This window comes from Phalacrocorax carbo, chromosome 7 (assembly GCF_963921805.1).
Source record: "Phalacrocorax carbo chromosome 7, bPhaCar2.1, whole genome shotgun sequence".
In the NCBI taxonomy this organism is placed as follows: Eukaryota; Metazoa; Chordata; class Aves; order Suliformes; family Phalacrocoracidae; genus Phalacrocorax; species Phalacrocorax carbo.
The window spans coordinates 13,980,482-13,998,881 of NC_087519.1; the positions used below are offsets into that span (position 1 = coordinate 13,980,482).

Below are 18,400 nucleotides of genomic sequence, written 5' to 3' on the forward strand. Positions count from 1 at the left end.
AATATTAAATTAATGTGATAAATGAGGTCTACCAGCGTATCTATTTGAACACTGATGACACATAAGCCAATGAATGCTTTCTATCATACAAAAAGTACGTCACTGCCTGCTGATAGATATCCTATATGGATCACTGAATTGCAGTATTGGTCACTAATGGCGGTATTTATTTTAAGATGAAAACTGTATGCAGAAATGCAGTCAATGTAACCTTTCTCTTTGAAAAGTCCCTTTGAAACACTGCAGAAAATAATTAGGAAAACAGAATTCCTGATGGTTTGAATCAGTGTATTTGTTCTCATCTAAACCCTCCAGTATTTTTATTATTTGCTTATGTTCCCAAAGAACAGAATTTCTTCTTGTCCCTATAGATCTCAGTTGCTTTCTGCAACAGCTTGTGACTTACTTTCTTATGTGAATATCACACTGTAAAAGTGCACTTTTGGATTTATGAAACAAATCAGGAGAGAGATAACTAACTGTAGACCTTTACAGTTGGGGAAGTGGTAGTGATCTAGGATCTGCACTTAAAAAAACCAAAAAGGACAAACCTTCCTTCGCCAGTGGCTACTTTAAAAAAAAAGAAAATTTTCTTCTGTCAATATAATGAGTAGTATAATAATATTTTTTAATTTTCCTTGGAAGTTAGGTTACTTTGGCATCTCAGGAGTCTATGAAGGAGCCCGGTACTAATGGAAAGATGTCATCAACTAGCTACCCGTGATTATGAACAGTTTCTGCCCACAAATAGGCTAGTACAATATTTTTTAACCTCTCCATTTTGCAAATTTTATAACTTCAACAAAGCATAGATGACATCATTTAGAAAAAAAGAAGTCCAAACAATGGGTATGACCCGATTCTAGTTCAGAGTATGCATGTTCTTGGACCTGTTCTGTGTGGTCCCTGCTGCTGTGCATCATTTCGGGTGCATACGTAGACCAATTAGACCAACCTGATGACCAGCTGAGAAAACAGTAAGCCCTCTGACAGATCGATGAGCAATCTCAGCTACGTTCTTCAAACTAAATTCGCTTTCCGTCCTGCCCAAGCCCATTAAACTTGTTATTTGAGTGCTTCAAATACTGGTTTCATTGCTGGTACCTCAAATGAACATCTATTGGTAAATCACACCTTTCAGAACTAGACAGGAAAAACAGAGCCAGCCTGATGAATCATCCTGCATTTCTAAAAGGCAATGACTTACACTAAATAAAATCAAACCGAGTGACGTTAGTTTCAACCTGCACCACAGATCAGTCCTCATTTTGAAGGGAACACTTGGAGCACATTAGCACTGGCCATCTGCTGCCAGTGTGTTTAGTACATACTTAGTAAATTGTGTTCTGTCAGTGCTTTCCTTTTGTCTTGGTGAGAAAGGTATTTTCAACATCTGCACATGTCTGGTTCTAGATGGTCAAAAAGCAGTTTCTATGTTGTTTGTATCTCTGCTGGATCCTTCAAAAATCCTTCAGTCCCTAAATAATCACTGAAAATGTAACAATATATATGGTATTCACCTTTTCAGCTTTTCTATTAGACTATTGTTTCTGATACTGTACTTTATTAAACACTTTATTACAAGCTACAGTAGTACAAGGCTGCTTTTGTGTCTTAAAGAGGGTACATCTTTTCTATCCACTGCCCAGCTTTCTGAGGATGTCCTGCACCATGGAGCAATAGTTCATCATGATGTTTGCAGGAAGGGGCATGCCCCTCTGAGAATGTTAAATGCAACTACAGCACCTGATGGCTGGGTTAGCTGGATTTACAGGGATTTAGTAGCCTTCAGACACATCGAAATGAGTCCCAAATGAAAACTTCTTATCAGATGTGTCCTGCATTTCATTTAAAAAGATCCTAGTCCAAGCCTGCCCATGCTATGACTTTTCAAGTTTTGAATGAAGAAATACGTAAAACCAAAACTACAACCATGCAGGTTTCACACCACAGAATAGCTGCAAAATATTTTACCTGCACTGTGTGCTTCACTTCTGCCTGAAATTGACCCATTCCAACCCTAAACCACACCTTGTAGGACTGATCTAAGTACATAAAAAAAGAATGAAGTTAAAAGTGTAGGAAGAATAAAGAAGAGTGAGAAGCAAAATATACAGGATAATGTATAAACAATATATAAAATATACAGGAAACTGACATTTTATTAATAATATGACAATGTGGATTAAGATATTAAAACACTAGTTATTTCAGAGTCTTAAGAAACCCTTTTTTACAGAGTAGGAAAATTCCATCTTGAATTACTCTGAATATATTACAGACAGAGAATTTCCAGGCACCATCTTATCTCATCACTCTGTTTTCCTCAGGGTTGAGCAGACCTGCTGTACGTCTGTGCCTGCCAGGAGGCATGTGTTACCAGTTGCCTCACACACGGTGTGCAGCCCAGACATGGTGCGGGGTCACAGGACCTCATGCTGATAAAGGGGTACCAGAAACTTCCTGAGGCAGAGTAAAGCAATTTCTAAAAATATTTTACCTGTACATAACAATTGGGCATTCAGTCCCTGTATCTGCCCTAGGGATTATGAAACACCACATCTATCTACCTGAAAACCAGCAACAGGCATTAATTAAACACAACAGAATGTAACTTTTTGCCCACATTACAGTAGGCTGCGGGGACCCCATTTAATTAGCACCCAGGCAAAAGCCAGGTTGGCCACAGCTGCCACCCCGCAGGGACTCAGCCGTGCCAGGGTTCTGCCAGGGTCCAGCTGTGGCCAGGGGCTTGTCAGGCCCCACGCACCCTGCGAGGCCCCACAGCCACAAGGAGCAGCCTCCTCCAGGGCAGAGGAGAGTGGCTCTTACAGGCTTTGGTAAAAAGGGCAGGAAGGGCCAAGGAAGAGGGAGTGGAAGCAAAAGCTTTGGCCTGGTGCTGAGATGTGTGGCTTTTGGGGTGCTGTGAAGTGCCTGTGTAGCAGGCAAGGAGTGGAGACCAGCTCTGGGGCCACGGCCAGCAAGGTAGGGCCTCTCGCAGGCAGCCTTTGTTACGCTGAATGGTGGTGTTGAAATCTTCCCTGGGGGAAGATGCGTGTGTGGGACAGGCAGGTTAGGCACCTCTGCTGGTCATGTTCATGGTTTTGCAATGGATGCTGTGCTGGGTGCCGGTGCAGTCAGGGTTTCCAGAGATGCTGTGGGTCGATCAAGGTGCTGCTGGCCTGAGCTGTGGGGTTGGGCTGAAATCTGCCTGCGTCTCAGCGGAAGGGCATGTGGCGGTGGGTCTCTGCACAGCCATGCCTCCAGGCTGGCACAGCTGCTTCCTCCCTTGCACTTCCGTATAGCTTTCTCAGTCAGGAAAAGTAGACATAAATGGCATCACCAATTTTCCATTGCTTGTCCCGACAGTCCTCCACAAGCACAACAGTGCTCTTGGGAAGGATGGAGCGAAATGCAGCTCCACCAGGAGCTTGGTCAGCCTTGTGTGGCTGCCAGAGCTGTGCTGGCTGTGCAGGGAAAGCTGTGCTTCTGGCCAGCTTGGCAAAGCACACTGAACTTGCATGTGCTGGATAGGTGAGGGTATTACAATTACAACAGCGAGTCCTTAGTAGAAAGGGACTAAATTTTTCTGTAGGATTATAAAACATAACTGGGCTTGAAGGTAGGATTGCATTTGGAAAAGCAGTTTATTCTCACTCCGGTAACATCCTACTGAAATTAACTGACAACTGTAGAAATTACTATCTTGTAAGGAATAGATACAAATCCCAATTTAAGAAAGATACAAGACCTAAAACCAATTCACTAGTCTCTTCAAGAAAAATCAATGTTTACTTTTATTCACTCTAAGCTTTCCCTCTTCTTGTTAATTCACGTGCCACTGCAGAACTCCTCTTTAGGACCAGAGCTAGAGATGATTTGAATGAGCCTACCTGATCTGAGTTCCTGCAAGTTCAAGGGAAATATCAATTTCTGCCTGGCTTTGAGTTTTTATTTCTAGTTTTAGTGAAACAATGTAACTTTCTGTATTGCTTCCATCTTAATGTATTGCAGAAAGTTTTTGCTTTGAGAGAGCAATAAACTATAGAAATGAGCTGATATACAGGAAACAGCCTCTTATTGAGCTCTTGAGGGAAAATTGTACGATGCTTAACAAGAATTTGTTAATACCTTAACTTCAGGGCAAAGAGTGAATGCAGTCTGCACTCTGCCTTCCTGAGCTTCAGGTGGGGTCCACTGGCAGACCTGAATGCTCGCATCTCTTCTCAGAACAGTGAAGGCTTACCAGTGTGGCTCTTATTAATCTTGGTACCGTTTTCTTGACTACACACTAGATCGAATAGTTCTTACAGGTCTTGTTTAGGATGGTGAGCTATATCGTAGAAGTAAAGGACATTATTTGCCGTAAAATTAGCATCTAATAGCCATTGTAACTAGACAAACCATTCTTCACAAAAAACAAACTAGAACCAAGCTGGCTTCATTATGAACAGAGACATTGGTATTTTTGTATTTATTAAATTAAAACCACACAAAATATAACCGCACACAAGAATGCACATCTGATTCCAATGTCATATCTCACAAAGAAAAATCTCTTGCTGTAACTCTTCCCTTTTATTAGCAGAAATCCAATTTACAAACAGTTGTTTAACCATAAGGGCTTTAACTAATAAAACAAGTTGAATTCCCTTTCTAGGACTGCATCATAACCACACACAGACACACAGAGTTCAGAGGCAAGTTCTGCAGTGCTGAAATAGACAAAATTTTCACAGAGAACTTGCCTGTGTTTACAGATTAAGTAAACTTCTATTATTTTCATATTTTGTCATTGACAAGCAAACTTATTTAATATTTTTAAATACTTAAAACAAATTTCACAAGTATTTACAAAATCTTTGCTAAAGATCAACATCCTGCATAAAGGTGACCTCAAGGATATATTGTTGCTACCATGCTACTGTTTGCACAGAAAGGGTATAAAGGCCATTGCTAGTTTCGGAAGGCTTAAACCCTTGTTGATATAGCATAAAGACATTAACCTACGGAAGGCAGAAGAGGTCATAATTTCAGTGCAATTACCCATTCATGACTTGTTTTAAGTACATCAAGACGATGAGTCCAAAAGACTTGGTTTTTGAATTATTGACCATTTAGTTCTTTAAGAACTGATTTCATGGAAAGTTTTCAGGCCATCACATCTGTCTTCTAGTGGTGATACGAAGAAGTTGCATAGGGACCTTCCTCATCCTCCTCCTCTCTAAAAAGAAAATGATCATAATCATCAGATCAGGAACATACCACATCTGCATTTGCATTACAGTTTTGCTGTTGAGATAACCAGTTTTCCTAATGGATCAAAATAGGTAAGACTGGCATTGCCCAACAGCAGTGCTACCTGCAGTACACTACTGTTCATTAGACATCGCTGGAGTTCTCATCATGTTGTTGCAAGAACAGAATGCTAAGAACAAGTAAAGCAGCTTAAGTTCAACATAATCAGAACATATTTAGTGTTTAACAAACTACTCTTAACATTGCAGCGCCAAATCAATAAGAAATACTGTAAAGGATAAACAAGTGGCCGGCATGCTGGAGTTCTAATACCGTTGCTTTCAGTTTTTGGTTTTTTTTTTTAAAGAAAAGCAAGCTTAGTTCTAGGTTTGTTTCAGCCTTTTGAATGGCAGGGGGTGCAGATGGACCAAGTGAGGCAAGAACAGGAGCAGTCTACCATAGTGGTAGCTGGGTCTGTGTCTTGATACTGCAAGGACATTCCTTGAGTGGGATCCTTAATGTATATATACTTCCTGTGCATCAATCAATATTGAGACTGATCACTTGGATTTTCTTAGGAGGAAATAGTTGCCCACAAGTGCTATTGTTAATGCAATGACTGGATAAACCAAAGTAGTGTTGCTATTAAAAAAATCCTCAGGAAAAATCTTTCTGCCTACTGTTTACTTGACAATGTTGCCTTTTAAAAAAGACAAAAGTGGTTATGCAAACCTATTGCAGTGCAGCATCCAGTACTAATTCAAGCATGCATGTTCTCCAAAGATGATTGTTTTCTGCTACTGTAGCTTCAAAATTATGTTCCTCAGAGCCTATTCTTAAAGCTGCTGCCAATTTTAGTGTTCTGGTGAGAACAGAAAGACTTAACATTTGCCACACTGTGAGCTTAAAAGAATTTCAGTTATTTTTAATACTGTCTGCCTCCATACAAAGGTACAGTTATTCAAATAGTCTAATAATGGTTTACAGTAAAAACTATATATTTCAGTAGTATTTCGAACACCAACCATGCAGACTCTTCCCTACTAACTTCTAAACATGATTATGTACAAGGTAAATTTCACATAGCCCCCCTAGAATAGAATCAGAGGAAAGAACCCTACAAACTAATCAACCAGCTGAGTAACTTTAGCCGCGCCTCACACAACTTCCCTTCTAAACCCTTCACCACCTTCATGGCCCTCCTCCAAGCACTAAAGCACTTTTGATATATAAAGTGTCTCAAGACAATACATTTAAAAACTTTTTTTCAGAATTGGAACCTGTCAACATACCAAGCTTGTAAGACTGGACTGCAGGACTGTAAAATTCAACCATAACTACTTGGCTGAAGCTGAGTATTTCAAAAGGTATAATCTGAAGCTCTGACACATGCCCTTCTGGGGCAATGGGTTTCTAGCCACATATGCTCAGAACACAGTTGCAAAAAGCTATCTCCTGATAGTTCGTAAGGATGAAGGAGAACTTCTGTATCTTCAGAGCTTAGACTGTCCAGTAGTGGAGAAGCTTACTTTCTATGCTATACACTGAAAATCACTTTGTACTTCTTAGTTTTCTTATGTTTCCCCTTTTAGGATAATGACATGTGGCAGAGGTACACCAAAAAGACCTTTGTTGTAATCAGAGGCTGTCAGAATCGGCCTTTTAGTCTTGTTTTGTCTTGAAAGCCTTAATATAGGAATAACATTCATCATGACATGGCGACAGCCAAACACTGGACCAAAATTAGCTGCAGTTGATTGCGGTGGATAGTAGGGATGAATATGGAGAACTGAAGAGTTGAAATAGTGATGTTACATCAACAGGTCTTCAGTGATCAAAAGTAACAAAACAGCTAGTCTAAGCTGTTCGTCTCCCCTTCCCTTGTGAATATGCACTTGGACCATGGGCTCTTACCTAGCAATTGTCAGCAGAGGGCAGAAGACTGGCACTTGAGTTGCAGCCAGCTTTGAGGGGTTTCTGTACAGGGCAGGGACTAAGAACCAGGTAGTAGGTCACCATGCTTGAACCTAAGCAAAGCAGTGACTGACTGTAACGTGCAAGACAAATTTCTGACCCAGGCTTGGGCATGCTGTAGCTGGCAGTAAGGGTTGGCAAGAACAGCTTGTAACCTGTCCCAGGCTGCAGTCCCAGGCTATGTGATGAAGTCTACAAGAAGTTACTCCAAACCAAGGTAGTGGCCAGGAAATATTACTAACGCAGATCTTCAGAACTGTACATAGCAAGTACAACTCTGTTCTGATGGCTTACAAACAAGACAAGCTTTATATGAAATAAAATTACACAGTAGTAGCTCTGACCCGTGGCCCGCAAGCAACAACGTGGCAGTATATGCTTAATGACCAAACAAATTCCTTCATTTTTAAGATGCTTAAAATAGCAAAGTAGTAAGTTGCTGCAACATTTTCCTTCAGGCAAAGGGAAAGGAACAGCACAGCATTACTAAGCTTTGTAGTGCTGTCTCTTCCTGTTTGCTGTTGCTACTTTGCCCATCAGATTACAGGAACTGAAAGACAACTACTGCAAGCTCTTGTATGCATTCAGCCACAACAACAACAAAAAAATGCTATTAACCGCTTCTGTAAGACCAAGTGCATCTGAGTGTGAACAAGTAAACTCAAATCCAGTGTTTGGATGCTTCTAGAATCCACAATTAAACAAGGCAGCAATATGAGTTTGTGAGTTAATAGCTTTTGGAATTCTGAAGACGGGATTCTCCACAGGCAGCCTCCTTTATTGATGTACCTGTTTTCTTAGCTCATAGCCAATGATAGTGAAAAATTACGGGGCAAATTAACTCAATTAGTTATCAGTTTCAAATGCCTCAGCACCCTACTCTTTCCTAGGTTCAGGTCAAGGCAACTGAGCAGGTGACAATATATGGCTTAGCGGTGGACTTGGCAGTGTTAGGCTTACAGCTGGTCTTGATCTTAAAGGTCATTTTCCAACCTAAATTATTCTATGATTCCATGGTTCTGTCCAGTGCTGCACACCAGTTGTGCAAACCGTATTGGCTTGTGTAAGTAATAATGATTAGAGTGGCTCTATTCAATTACAGGGTTTTGAAAATAAGTCACTAAAAGGCAAATGCAGAAAGATGTGACCTGTCCCAGAAGCACAGTGTATGGCCCTAGTGTTCTAGCCTACCACAGTACCCAGCTAAAATATTAAGGGCTCTATAAAGACCTGCATTAAACCTCTGGTGTTCAACTATCTGATACAAAAAGCATCACTAAACTTAATTTCAGTTTTGGCATCCGAAAACATGCATAACGGTCTCCTGGGAAAGATGAAGCACTACCGGATTTTCTCAAACTATTACAAGCAGCTTTTCTTCCACGTGTAGATAAAACTAATAATGGGTATTCTTCCCTAATATGCAAATATATGAGTAAGCAACATGCTACAACCAACTACATTAATACTTTTGCATTTCTTTTGGTATATTACAAAAGCATTGCTCAAAACAAAAACAAGTCTTACTGCCTCTTGGGTAAATACGCCTGACTGGGGGATTCATTAACCAATGACTCTTTGCTCAGTGAAACTCTCTCTAGTAAAAGTAGTATTACATGCCAATCTAGCCATATGCTTACATAAACTCTAATAGCAAAAGGCAGCTGGTACAAACTGAGTGGATCACATTCTATAACCTTTAATGCTCATCTAATTGCATGGCTATTAAAGTTTAATATCTGGTCTAAGTGCACCTATGCGCTCCTCAATTTTTCTACCTAACAGCAAGAGGCTTTAGCTGGGAAGAAGCTGACTTTAGAGGTTAATATACTTTATTCCTTTGAGAGCACTTAAAAGAGTGACTTAAAGTTATGATTAAACAATGTAATTCACCTTAAGCTGTCTTTGTAGCACAAGGCAGTTTCTGTCTATGCAACTGCCTGTACAGTTTGATCAGAATCAGTGTGTGTATGTGCATGCATTCTTGGCAACCATAAGGGAGACCAAAGTAAAGAGCAATTTAAGAGATGTCATGATTCTCTTCATCTGTCAAATCAGGCTCGCAGTATGGTGAGAAGTTATGACTCTTTGAGTTCTGGAACTGATAGTGTGCTTCTGCTTACAGTTTTCTTAGTTCCCATGTCCCTTTTGGTGGTAGTAGATGTAACTCTAGGTACTCCTTTTTTACCCTCAAACAGGCACCTAAGTAAACTGCAGTGTTGGTGCATGTCACATTGTAAATAGGCCTTCACAAAGCAATCTGAATACAGAAGGCCAAAGTAGCCGGAAACGGCCCTCTTAATTTCATAAATGGCTTTCACTAAAATTTGTGTATTCATGCCGCTTGTTTACTATCATGATGGCTGTCCAACTTTCAAGGCCTCCTGCTCCAAGCAAGGGACAAGAAAAGTCTAGGCAGGAGGGTTTCCTGGGAGCTGCTGGAGCAGAGTAAGGAGTGTTGTGACCTTTCAGTGTGGGCCCAGAAATACCATTGATGGAACACAGCTGAGAAGTATCCCCAGGGCTTTTGGTAATGGTCTCCCTCTACCCCTGCTCTCTGCAAGGAGTAAACATTCACTTTGGTCCTCTAGCACTTCCTGTCACACTGTAAAGGACTGAACACAGTTGGAAAGGATAAGGCAAGGATGTCTTTTGTGAGCCATGACTGAAAGCCAGAGATGGTGGGGTAGAAGATGACATTATGAAGACTTTATCAGACGTACAGGAAGCTTTTCTCTTCAGAAGCTTTGGATAATACCCTGCTCAGCAGGTGGCCTGCAGCTTTGTATTTTGTGATTCCTGTAGCATCAAGACCAATAAAAATCTGTGGTCTATGCATAATTAACAAAATTACCTGCTAAATCTGAACAGAAGGTGGGCAAGTAACTCATCCTCCTGCATCCATTATTCCTTGGGAGGAAATTTGGTACCAGGCTCTCATTGCCTAAGTGTTAACTTTAGCAGTACAGGAAATGGATATTAGTAGTATCAGTGGACTATTTGTGCAGTGTCACTCTCACTGTATTGCCTCTGCACACGGTGCAGCAAGGTCTAAGTGAATTTCCTTCTGTAAATTAGCATGTTATTTCGTTGAAGGGATGTTAAAATAATTGCCTTCCTCTGGAAGGGACTGTGGTTTCATGTCACCCAGTTTAACTGCTGGGTCAACACCTACTCTAATCTGTGTTAGATTCATATGTCTAATGATCTCAGAGTCAGCAACAGCACACTTTGATAGATGCTCTACGTGGTTTCAGATACAACAATGTAAGTGAATGAGTTTGAACAGAGAAGGATCTGAGTTCCAGCAGTATTTTCCGCCTTTCATATAATCAAGTTAGGAGAAAATAATTGACAAGTGTGTTAAGATGATGCGAAAGTATTCCAGCCTTCCGTGAGACTGTAGCTCTAAACCAGTGTCCTTCTGGCAATGGAGAGCTGTAGGTGGAATGCAACAGGTAATGAATTACCTTAAGCTGTCTTATGAGCTGTTTCTCCAAATGAGTCTTACCCAATTGCTAAATGCAATATACTGCCCCCCCTTAAATTTTTGTCTATTGAACAAAGTTTTTAAGTTGCTGAAATAATTCCTTAACTTATTAAAGAAATGAAGGTACTCTCTGCCCAATAGATTTGGTCCTGAAAGGTTACTTCTCTTCTTAACATGAAAAGTATGTTGCTTGCACCCCAAATCAGACTATATGAAGTGAACCAGGGTGACGGAAGAAGTTTTTGCATTAAACAGACTTACAAAGCAAAGTACGTATCTGCAGGCATAACCTCTCTTTAGTAAGAGAAGTGATCCCCTGCAGCAACACCTTTTATTTTCATGAGAAAGGCTGCCTTGGCATCACCCACTCAAGCAATTTCTGCAGAGAATAAACAGGCCAGACAACCAGCCCAAGAGACTGCTTGGGAACAAGCTGAGGAAGCTTGTTCCAAGGACATGGGAAAACAAACACTACTGAAGTCCATTCTTGCTCTCAGTCTTTCTGTACTCTCCATGGGTTGCCTGCATACATGAGGGGATAATCACTGCTGCAGAGAGGTCAAAAGGTACTGCTTTTTCTATGAGTAAAGTGTGCGGGACCTCCTGGCTGTAGAAGAAATACTGAAGAAATGACAGAAGTCTACAACAGGAAGGACTGCATAGGGAAAGGAGGTAGGATAGCTTAACTGAATCTGCAACATGGAGAATATTTACACAACTATGAGGCAATTTGGGACAGAAGAAAAATGCAATCATGCCTTGCTGTATGCAATCACCGTCCACATAGGCCTTGGCTTAGCACTTCACGGAAAACTATGGGTCTGCTTAAATAGTTGCCCACTTACATAGCAAGACATCTTGGAGAATACTGGCTTTCTAGCTTTTATAGACTATTATTGCTATTCTATAAACAATGTATTGTGAGACAGCCTTTACAACTGCCATATCAAGGCATCTGGTAATGGTGTGCTCTGAATGTAACCGGTGCATGATAACAGCATAGACCTGCTGTTGACAAATTAAAACTACAGATGCTGCCTGAGATACTGCACAAAGAAGGTTCGACTTAGACTAAAAAGCTTCAGGATGAGATTAAGAGGCTTAATACTAAAAGTGGCATTTACCTGACATTGTCATCTTTTAGTTTTCTGGCTGCTTGTTTGGATAACTTAATCTGCAAGTCCAATCTCTGTAGGAAATCTTTGGCAGATAGTTCTTCTGGTGCAGTGGGCTGATTGTCAGGCTCTTGAGGACTGGGAGAAGAACTACTTTCTTCCTGAACTGTCACTAGTCCTTCATCACAAGAAGGAGAGTTGTCAACAGTTTCGTTCTCGGGAGACTCCAGTGAATTAAGTCCATTGAACAGTAATGGTTTCTCTGATATAACAGGAATATTCAGGGTTTTCCTCAGAAATATACAGTCATTAGTGAACAGTTTATTTACCCTCTTTATTTGTTCCATCTGAAAAAGATAGGAAAAATGTAAGTTATTAGGTTTTGGCAAAGTGTAAAGTACTAACTTTCTGAAGTAGTGCAGTAACCTTTAGTTAAAATAAATCTATACTTTCTTTGCAGCAGCAATGACTTCAGGGAAGGATTTTTTTCATTCAAAGTGATTTCAGAGTGTATGCTCTGCCTTAGTCTTCTTAACTCGACACCCTAGCTTCTTCCTTTTACGTAGACTTGACCCCAAAATATTGGTCTTTCTGAAGTGTTGCACTACCTAAAGATGCTTTTCTTGAACAGTCTTCCAATCTCTACACAGGCTCACAGGAACAACTTGCCAGAGTATAAAAATTCTATTGCAAAAAGTGCTGCTGATTTGGATTTATGTTAGAGTAAGGCTCAGAACTGCTAGCAGCTGCTATAGGTGAACTATCTGGTAAAAAGCACGCATATACAAACAAGGGGCAATAAAGTTACCTTGAGTATTCTAGGACATGCTAGTTACAAACAGTGAGCACCACAAGTCTCGGAAGAGCAGTGTATGACTCATCCATAGTATTTTTCCCCCCCTAGCTGATGTACAAAATTCAGACTTCAGATGAAGTCCTGATTTTCAGTGAGAAGTCAGGCAGTGACATGAATTAAACACTTTGTAATGCAGCTGCATAGACTAGTGGCCGAATTTATCCAGTAAACTGAATCTACAGCATGATCAACAGCAGCCTCATGTATGTAAATAATGCATGGTAACAGCTACCACATAACTGTTGAGTCTAAGTTGCATTAAAAGTATTTACCGTCAGTAAGAAGTACTTTGGGTAACAGTTAAACTAGCCTCATATTTCTCAATTGTAAGCTTTTAAAAAAGCACAGAAATCAGTATCCATGTATGTGACTTTAAGCTTTAGTTACAACCTGAACTCATTATTCCATTATGAAAAGTCCTAAGTGAAAGAAAGAAAAATTACTTTTCTGGTCCCAGGGTGACTGCAATAAGCAGAAATCCCTAATTGCTACAGTACTGCAATGATAAATGTACTCTAAACAAAACCTGCTTGAAAACAGGTATAAAGAGAACTGAAAATGCCTCTTGCCTGCATTACAAGTTATTTATTTTTATTAAATTAAATGGAGCTAAACTGATAAGAATAAAGACTAAGCCTTGTAATAATAGGAGTCTTGCTGCTAGTATAATAGCTCAGAAAAAGCTGAGTACTCTAAGCACGGCCACTCACAACTGCAAAGTCTGAAGTATCTTCAGTTCAGCACTCAGATGATGAAAAAAATTGCTCTACCATCTTATGCTTGTCAGTCTTAAACTCTTTAAACTTTGCTCTGATGCTACCTGGAGTCCTTCCTAACTGCAAAAGAAAAGACCATTGTTAACAGATAATAATGGGTGAACATGCCTGTGCATTTCTTACCCTGAACATACTAGCAGGTGAAGCTGTCTAAAACCAAGGGAGAACAGTAGAGATGGTAAGTTTGTCTTATCTGTGCAGATGTGAGACTGTGTGGCCACTTGCAGAACTGGAATGAACTCCTGCACGCAATGTAGACCTGTACTGTGTGGTAAGAATATCTGCTACGGTGCCATTATAGATCTGGTGTCATGTATGGATGCATTCGCTTGGGTCCTGGAAGCCTGATGAAATCTTTCTCCATAAAAATAAACAGGACATTCTCTCTAGAAAGCCTAGGTGGTCTGGGAGAATGACAGTAGTAAAAATGGTGCAGTAAAGCTCAGCAGTAAGCTATTTCAAGCCATTAAGTAGACCAAAATGGTATTCTCTGCTTCTAAGTAGAATTCTCTACTACTAAGACAACCCCAACCTATTGTTGCAGATGGCTAAGATGATGGAATGATTAGATTTAATAATCACTTTCAAAAGCTGAATAACTAATATCTGGTGTGATAGTAAGATACCACTTCAAGTAAAAGAAGCTCATTATTCTTCCAGTTCCTGAAGCCTGGAAACTATTTTTAGTTAGCCTTACACACTACACGGTGTATGTCTAAGTTCTCTCCCAAGCTGAGTACCATCTGTAGGGCATAAAGGAAGCTTCATCTGACTTACTAATGAGACCTATAATGGCCATCAGATGCTAGTTTAAATGCCAATTGTCAAATTGTCTAAAAGTTGTCTGTCTAGATGGGTATCAAAAATTGTTTAAAATCCTAGCTGGAGCTTTTCTCAAAATACAACACAAAAGCTGAAAACTGAGATCTCTACTACAGGGAGTCGGAAGGTGATGATTCAATAGCTGATAAATAATGCACTGTACTGCTGTTCTCTATCCTCTGGTTACTTATTCCTCAAATACCTTTTAAATAGCATCTTGTGGCATTTGGAAGACTGTGCACCACTGCATTGAGTAGGAATTAAATGGGAAATACTTTGTTCTAAAAAGAACATTCCTCAGCCTTCAGCAGGTTACTCAATATGTGTAATATATACTGCTCCTGCTACAACTCAATATGATTCCCTACATTCACAGGGGTATGGAGAGCAGGATTTAACAATAGTTTTCTTAGTGCTAGGAAAACAGAACTAATTTCTGTTAGCTACAACCCTATAATAGTGAAAGTATGTGCTAGAGCCTTTGTTCTTTCTATTTTAAATGAAGCTGCACTAATGCATAAAGTGGTGCTGAACTAATCCATCAAAACTGCTTCTACTGACAAACAAATAGTCCTCTTTCTTCCCCCCTCAAAGGGGATACCTTTGTATGATGGAAAACAGCACTCCAGCTGAACCATAAATACGATGCTAAACATTAAATCCCAGTGTTAATTTACCCAACGGTGTTCAAAGGAAGATCTAATGAACACAAGCCATACAAGAGTAGTAGAAATATGTGATGTTGGGGTGAAGGACAGAGGATGAGGCCAAACAAAGCATGCTGGTATCTCTCTCTTCCCCCACCAACGTTGTCTTAAACTGCCTATGGTATGTCATGCCAAGGCAAGCACTCGACAGCATGTCTTTTGGTGCAGAGTAACTCCCAGCAAGGAAAACCGCGGGGGGGAAACTTCTAAAATCAGTAATACTGGAGGCAATGGCAGCCAAAGATAATTCTGATGTTCCTATTACAGCAACTCTCACTTCTAGCCAAGTATACAGGAAGCAAATGTAATGACTCTTTAGAGGAAGTCAGTCCTTGTCATTGCTCTTCACTTTGCTAAAAGCAAAACATGTTTGCATACATTCCTAACCTCAGCTGAAACCCATTAAAGTAGAAACACAATGGCTGATTTCATCTAACTTGGCATTGCTCTTAGGGACATTTCATGCAGTTTAACCTTTCTTAATTCAAGTCTATAATGATGCAGCTCTAGTTTCTTATACAGAATACTAGCAACGTTAAATAACAAATGAGATGTTTTTTAAAAATCCACCATTTATACTTTAAATGCATCATTAGCACAAGAGCTTATTAAACTCTTACTGTACACAAAGTTCATAACTTAAACCTATTTTTTCAGACTCTACAGGTTTGATCCACAACTTCATTTCAGCTGAAAGGGAGTTGTAAAATGTTTAGAAATGCCCTTCCTTGTAGAAAACTACTATTTTAGTAATCTGTTTATATTTTTCACTTATTGCAGTGAGCAAATACACTGCTGAACAAAGAACAACATAGCTAAATCACTTAGGCCACAGATTTTATCCACTACGGAAAGTGATGTCAAAAATAAAAATTCAAATCCAGTGAGCAGCTAGGTCACTCTGCTTTACCCCTGTAGTGAGCAAAACTTTGTTTTAATGTGGACCAATGTAAATCCAAAATACCACTAGTCCTGTTGTCAACAAGATTTGGTAAAATGTGGCTTGATCTTTCTTAAGGTAAGAGAAATAGACTTTTAACCCTTTTCACAGGAAAGGCTGAATGCTGTTGAAGCTGCTGGTACGCTTTAGTAGATCTTTCAGGACCAGAGAAGGAAAGGAAACCCATTCCAGTCAGAACCTGTTCAGGACTGCACTGTACCTATTTTCTAGAAAGAGCCCCACTGGAAGGTGCTCTTTGCAGCTGATGTGAAAGTGACATTGACTGTGCACTGATAGCATGCTGTTAGTTAAGCTCATCAGCTGCTTAGCCCCAAGCAATTTTGCATGTGGGGACTACTGAAGCTGCATACAGTTATGTCAGCTCAATGGGCCCCAAATAAGCTGGAAGGCAGGTAGGGCAGGTCAGCTCTGCTCTGTGGGGAAGGGTAGTGTGTTAGGGCCTGCTGGTAGACCCTATTAGACCCAGCATGTCTTAGGCAGGCACAAGCTTTTCTACATTTTCCACACAAGTGAACTTTCTTCTTTACAGGAAGAGAGCAGAAAAGCAGCAACACTTTCAAATCAGTTGTAAATCACCTCTAGGCTAGCAGATAGATGACAAGGGAAGAATTTTTAGCCCTGAAACCATTAGAAGATCGTTCTTCTTGTCACAGTAAATGTGATAACCTCCAAATGATTCTTTTCAAGATCGATTAAAAACCAATGTAATTAAACTTGAGGTGAGCATAACGGTGAATTCCCGCGGGCAGAGGCCTGCTCTGTGGGAGCCAGCGCACCTCCCCTCCGAGGGGGCACCGGCCAGCCCGGCCGCTCTTGGTTTCCAGCCGTTGGCCATCAGAAGCAGGCGCTGACCCCTCCAGGCAGGCCACGACGTTCCGATGCCAGCGTCTTAAATACTGAAAGTAAAACTAGCGCCGTATCCCCGGCAAGACTTGACTGCTCCGCCCGCCGCGGGTGGGAAACGCTCTACGGGACAACTTTATCCTGCACTCTCCCGGCTATTTTTCAACTCCGGTGCATCTCCCCCACTGGTCTCCGTTAGTTTCTGGGCCTGGCAGCTACGCGCCGGCCTCCACTACCGGCCCTGGGCTGAGCCCTCTCCGGCTCGCCCCGCCGCCTTTCCGGCTCCCCGGGCCGGCAGGCCGCCCCGGCGGCGCTCGCCTTACCGTGACGCCGTACTTGAGGGCGATGCCCTGCAGCGTGTCCCCGGCGCTGAGCCGGTGCTCCACGTAGCGCTCGGCCAGCGGCGCCGCCACGCTCGCCGTGCTGCCGTACGAGCGGGCCTTGGTGCGGGCCAGCCGCTGTGACAGCTCGGCCTCTGACTCCGGCCCGCCCGGCGGCTCCTCCCGCAGCGACTCGGCCATGCTCCCGCCGCGCCTCAGCGACCGCGGCCCCGCGCCGGCCCCGCCGCCCCACCGGGCATGGCGCGCGCACCCGCCTCCCCAGGCGCCGCCGCCGCCGGCGGAAGATCGACCCGGTCCGCCTCAGCTCGCGGCAACCTTGCCGCGCATGCGCAGCCGCCGGCAGCGGGAGAGGCCGCGTGCGCGGGGGCAGCGCGCATGCCCATGCCAGCTGGAGGCCTGACGGTGCGCCTGCGCAGTGGGGGGACTGCGTGGCTGGAGGAGCGATGGTGTGGTAGGGGCACTAGCACCGGCGGGGCCCGGCTGGCCGTGACGCGCTTGGCCGATGCTCAGGCTGATACGCAGTTCACGTTTCCGTAGGAAGAGTTACCAAGCGAAGGCGTTCCCTCTTTCCGCGCACCCCGCTTTGAAGAGTGCCCTCCCTGCCCAGCGTGGGCCTCCGCCCTGCGCTGCCCTAGAGCCACCCCCGCCTCGGCAGCGCGCCTGGGCCCGGGGCCCCCACGGCGAGGCGGGAGTGGGGAACGGCGCGGGCCGCGAACAGCGGCGTCCCGTCGGGCCGTGGGGTTTGTTAGTCGCCTGCCGAGAAGAACGGGCACGATTTTTTGTGCCGGGTGCCAAAATCTGTATTACTCTAGGAGAGATTTGCTGATTTCTCGTAGTAGTTACAAAGGAGCGAGCATGGTACTGGTGGGTGTTGAGACTTAACCTCAGTGGTCAGCTGGGAGCCTTGGTAATGTACGTTTTGTTGCTGAGACGGAGAAGCGAAGTTAGGGAAAAAACAACCAAAAAAACCACACACGCACACCAAAAAAAAACCCAACCAAACAAAAAAAAACCCCAATCCCTGAGTGTAGTTTAAGGCAGTTTGAGGAACTGCTTGAGCAAGTCCAGCAGACAGATAGCAAGATGATCAGGGGACTGGAGCACCTCCTTTTCAAGGAAAGGCTGAGAGACCTGTGTTTGTTCAGCCTGGATAAGAGAAGACTGGGGGGGGGGGGGGGGGATCTTACCAATACTTATAAATATCTAAAGGGTGGGTGTCAGGACGATGGGACTAGACTCTTTTCAGTGGTGTCCAATGACAGGACAAGGGGCAATGG

The 18,400-nt window shown here is 42.5% G+C and overlaps 1 protein-coding gene across 3 annotated transcripts; it reads right to left on the minus strand.

The window, feature by feature from the left end:
- Positions 1 to 4,436: 4,436 nt before the first annotated feature.
- Positions 4,437 to 17,482, minus strand: LYSMD2 (LysM domain containing 2). 3 transcript variants are annotated; one of them, XM_064456404.1, is made up of 3 exons: positions 17,106 to 17,470; positions 11,827 to 12,164; positions 4,437 to 5,224 (listed from the first exon to the last, which is right to left on the minus strand). In XM_064456404.1, exons 1-3 carry the CDS (start codon positions 17,301 to 17,303, stop codon positions 5,173 to 5,175), a joined length of 588 nt encoding a protein of 195 aa, XP_064312474.1. In that variant the 5' UTR covers positions 17,304 to 17,470; the 3' UTR covers positions 4,437 to 5,172. The 3 variants fall into 3 exon arrangements, with proteins under 3 accessions (XP_064312474.1, XP_064312476.1, XP_064312475.1); XM_064456405.1 differs by lacking the exon at positions 4,437 to 5,224 and adding an exon at positions 13,384 to 13,509 and having other exon boundaries at positions 12,025 to 12,164; positions 17,106 to 17,482; XM_064456406.1 differs by lacking the exon at positions 11,827 to 12,164 and having other exon boundaries at positions 17,106 to 17,477.
- Between the last annotated feature and the right edge of the window lie 918 nt (positions 17,483 to 18,400).

What these genes read in the sequence shown, in the direction of transcription:
- LYSMD2 (XM_064456404.1), bottom strand. Translation starts at nt 17,303, where the DNA reads ATGGCCGAGTCGCTGCGGGAGGAGCCGCCGGGCGGGCCGGAGTCAGAG. An exon ending in CCCTCAAGTACGGCGTCACG is followed by an intron (nt 12,165 to 17,105) that starts GTAAGGCGAGCG and finishes TATCTTTTTCAG; the next exon opens with ATGGAACAAATAAAGAGGGT. An exon ending in CTAAAAGATGACAATGTCAG is followed by an intron (nt 5,225 to 11,826) that starts GTAAATGCCACT and finishes TTTTCTTTTTAG; the next exon opens with AGAGGAGGAGGATGAGGAAG.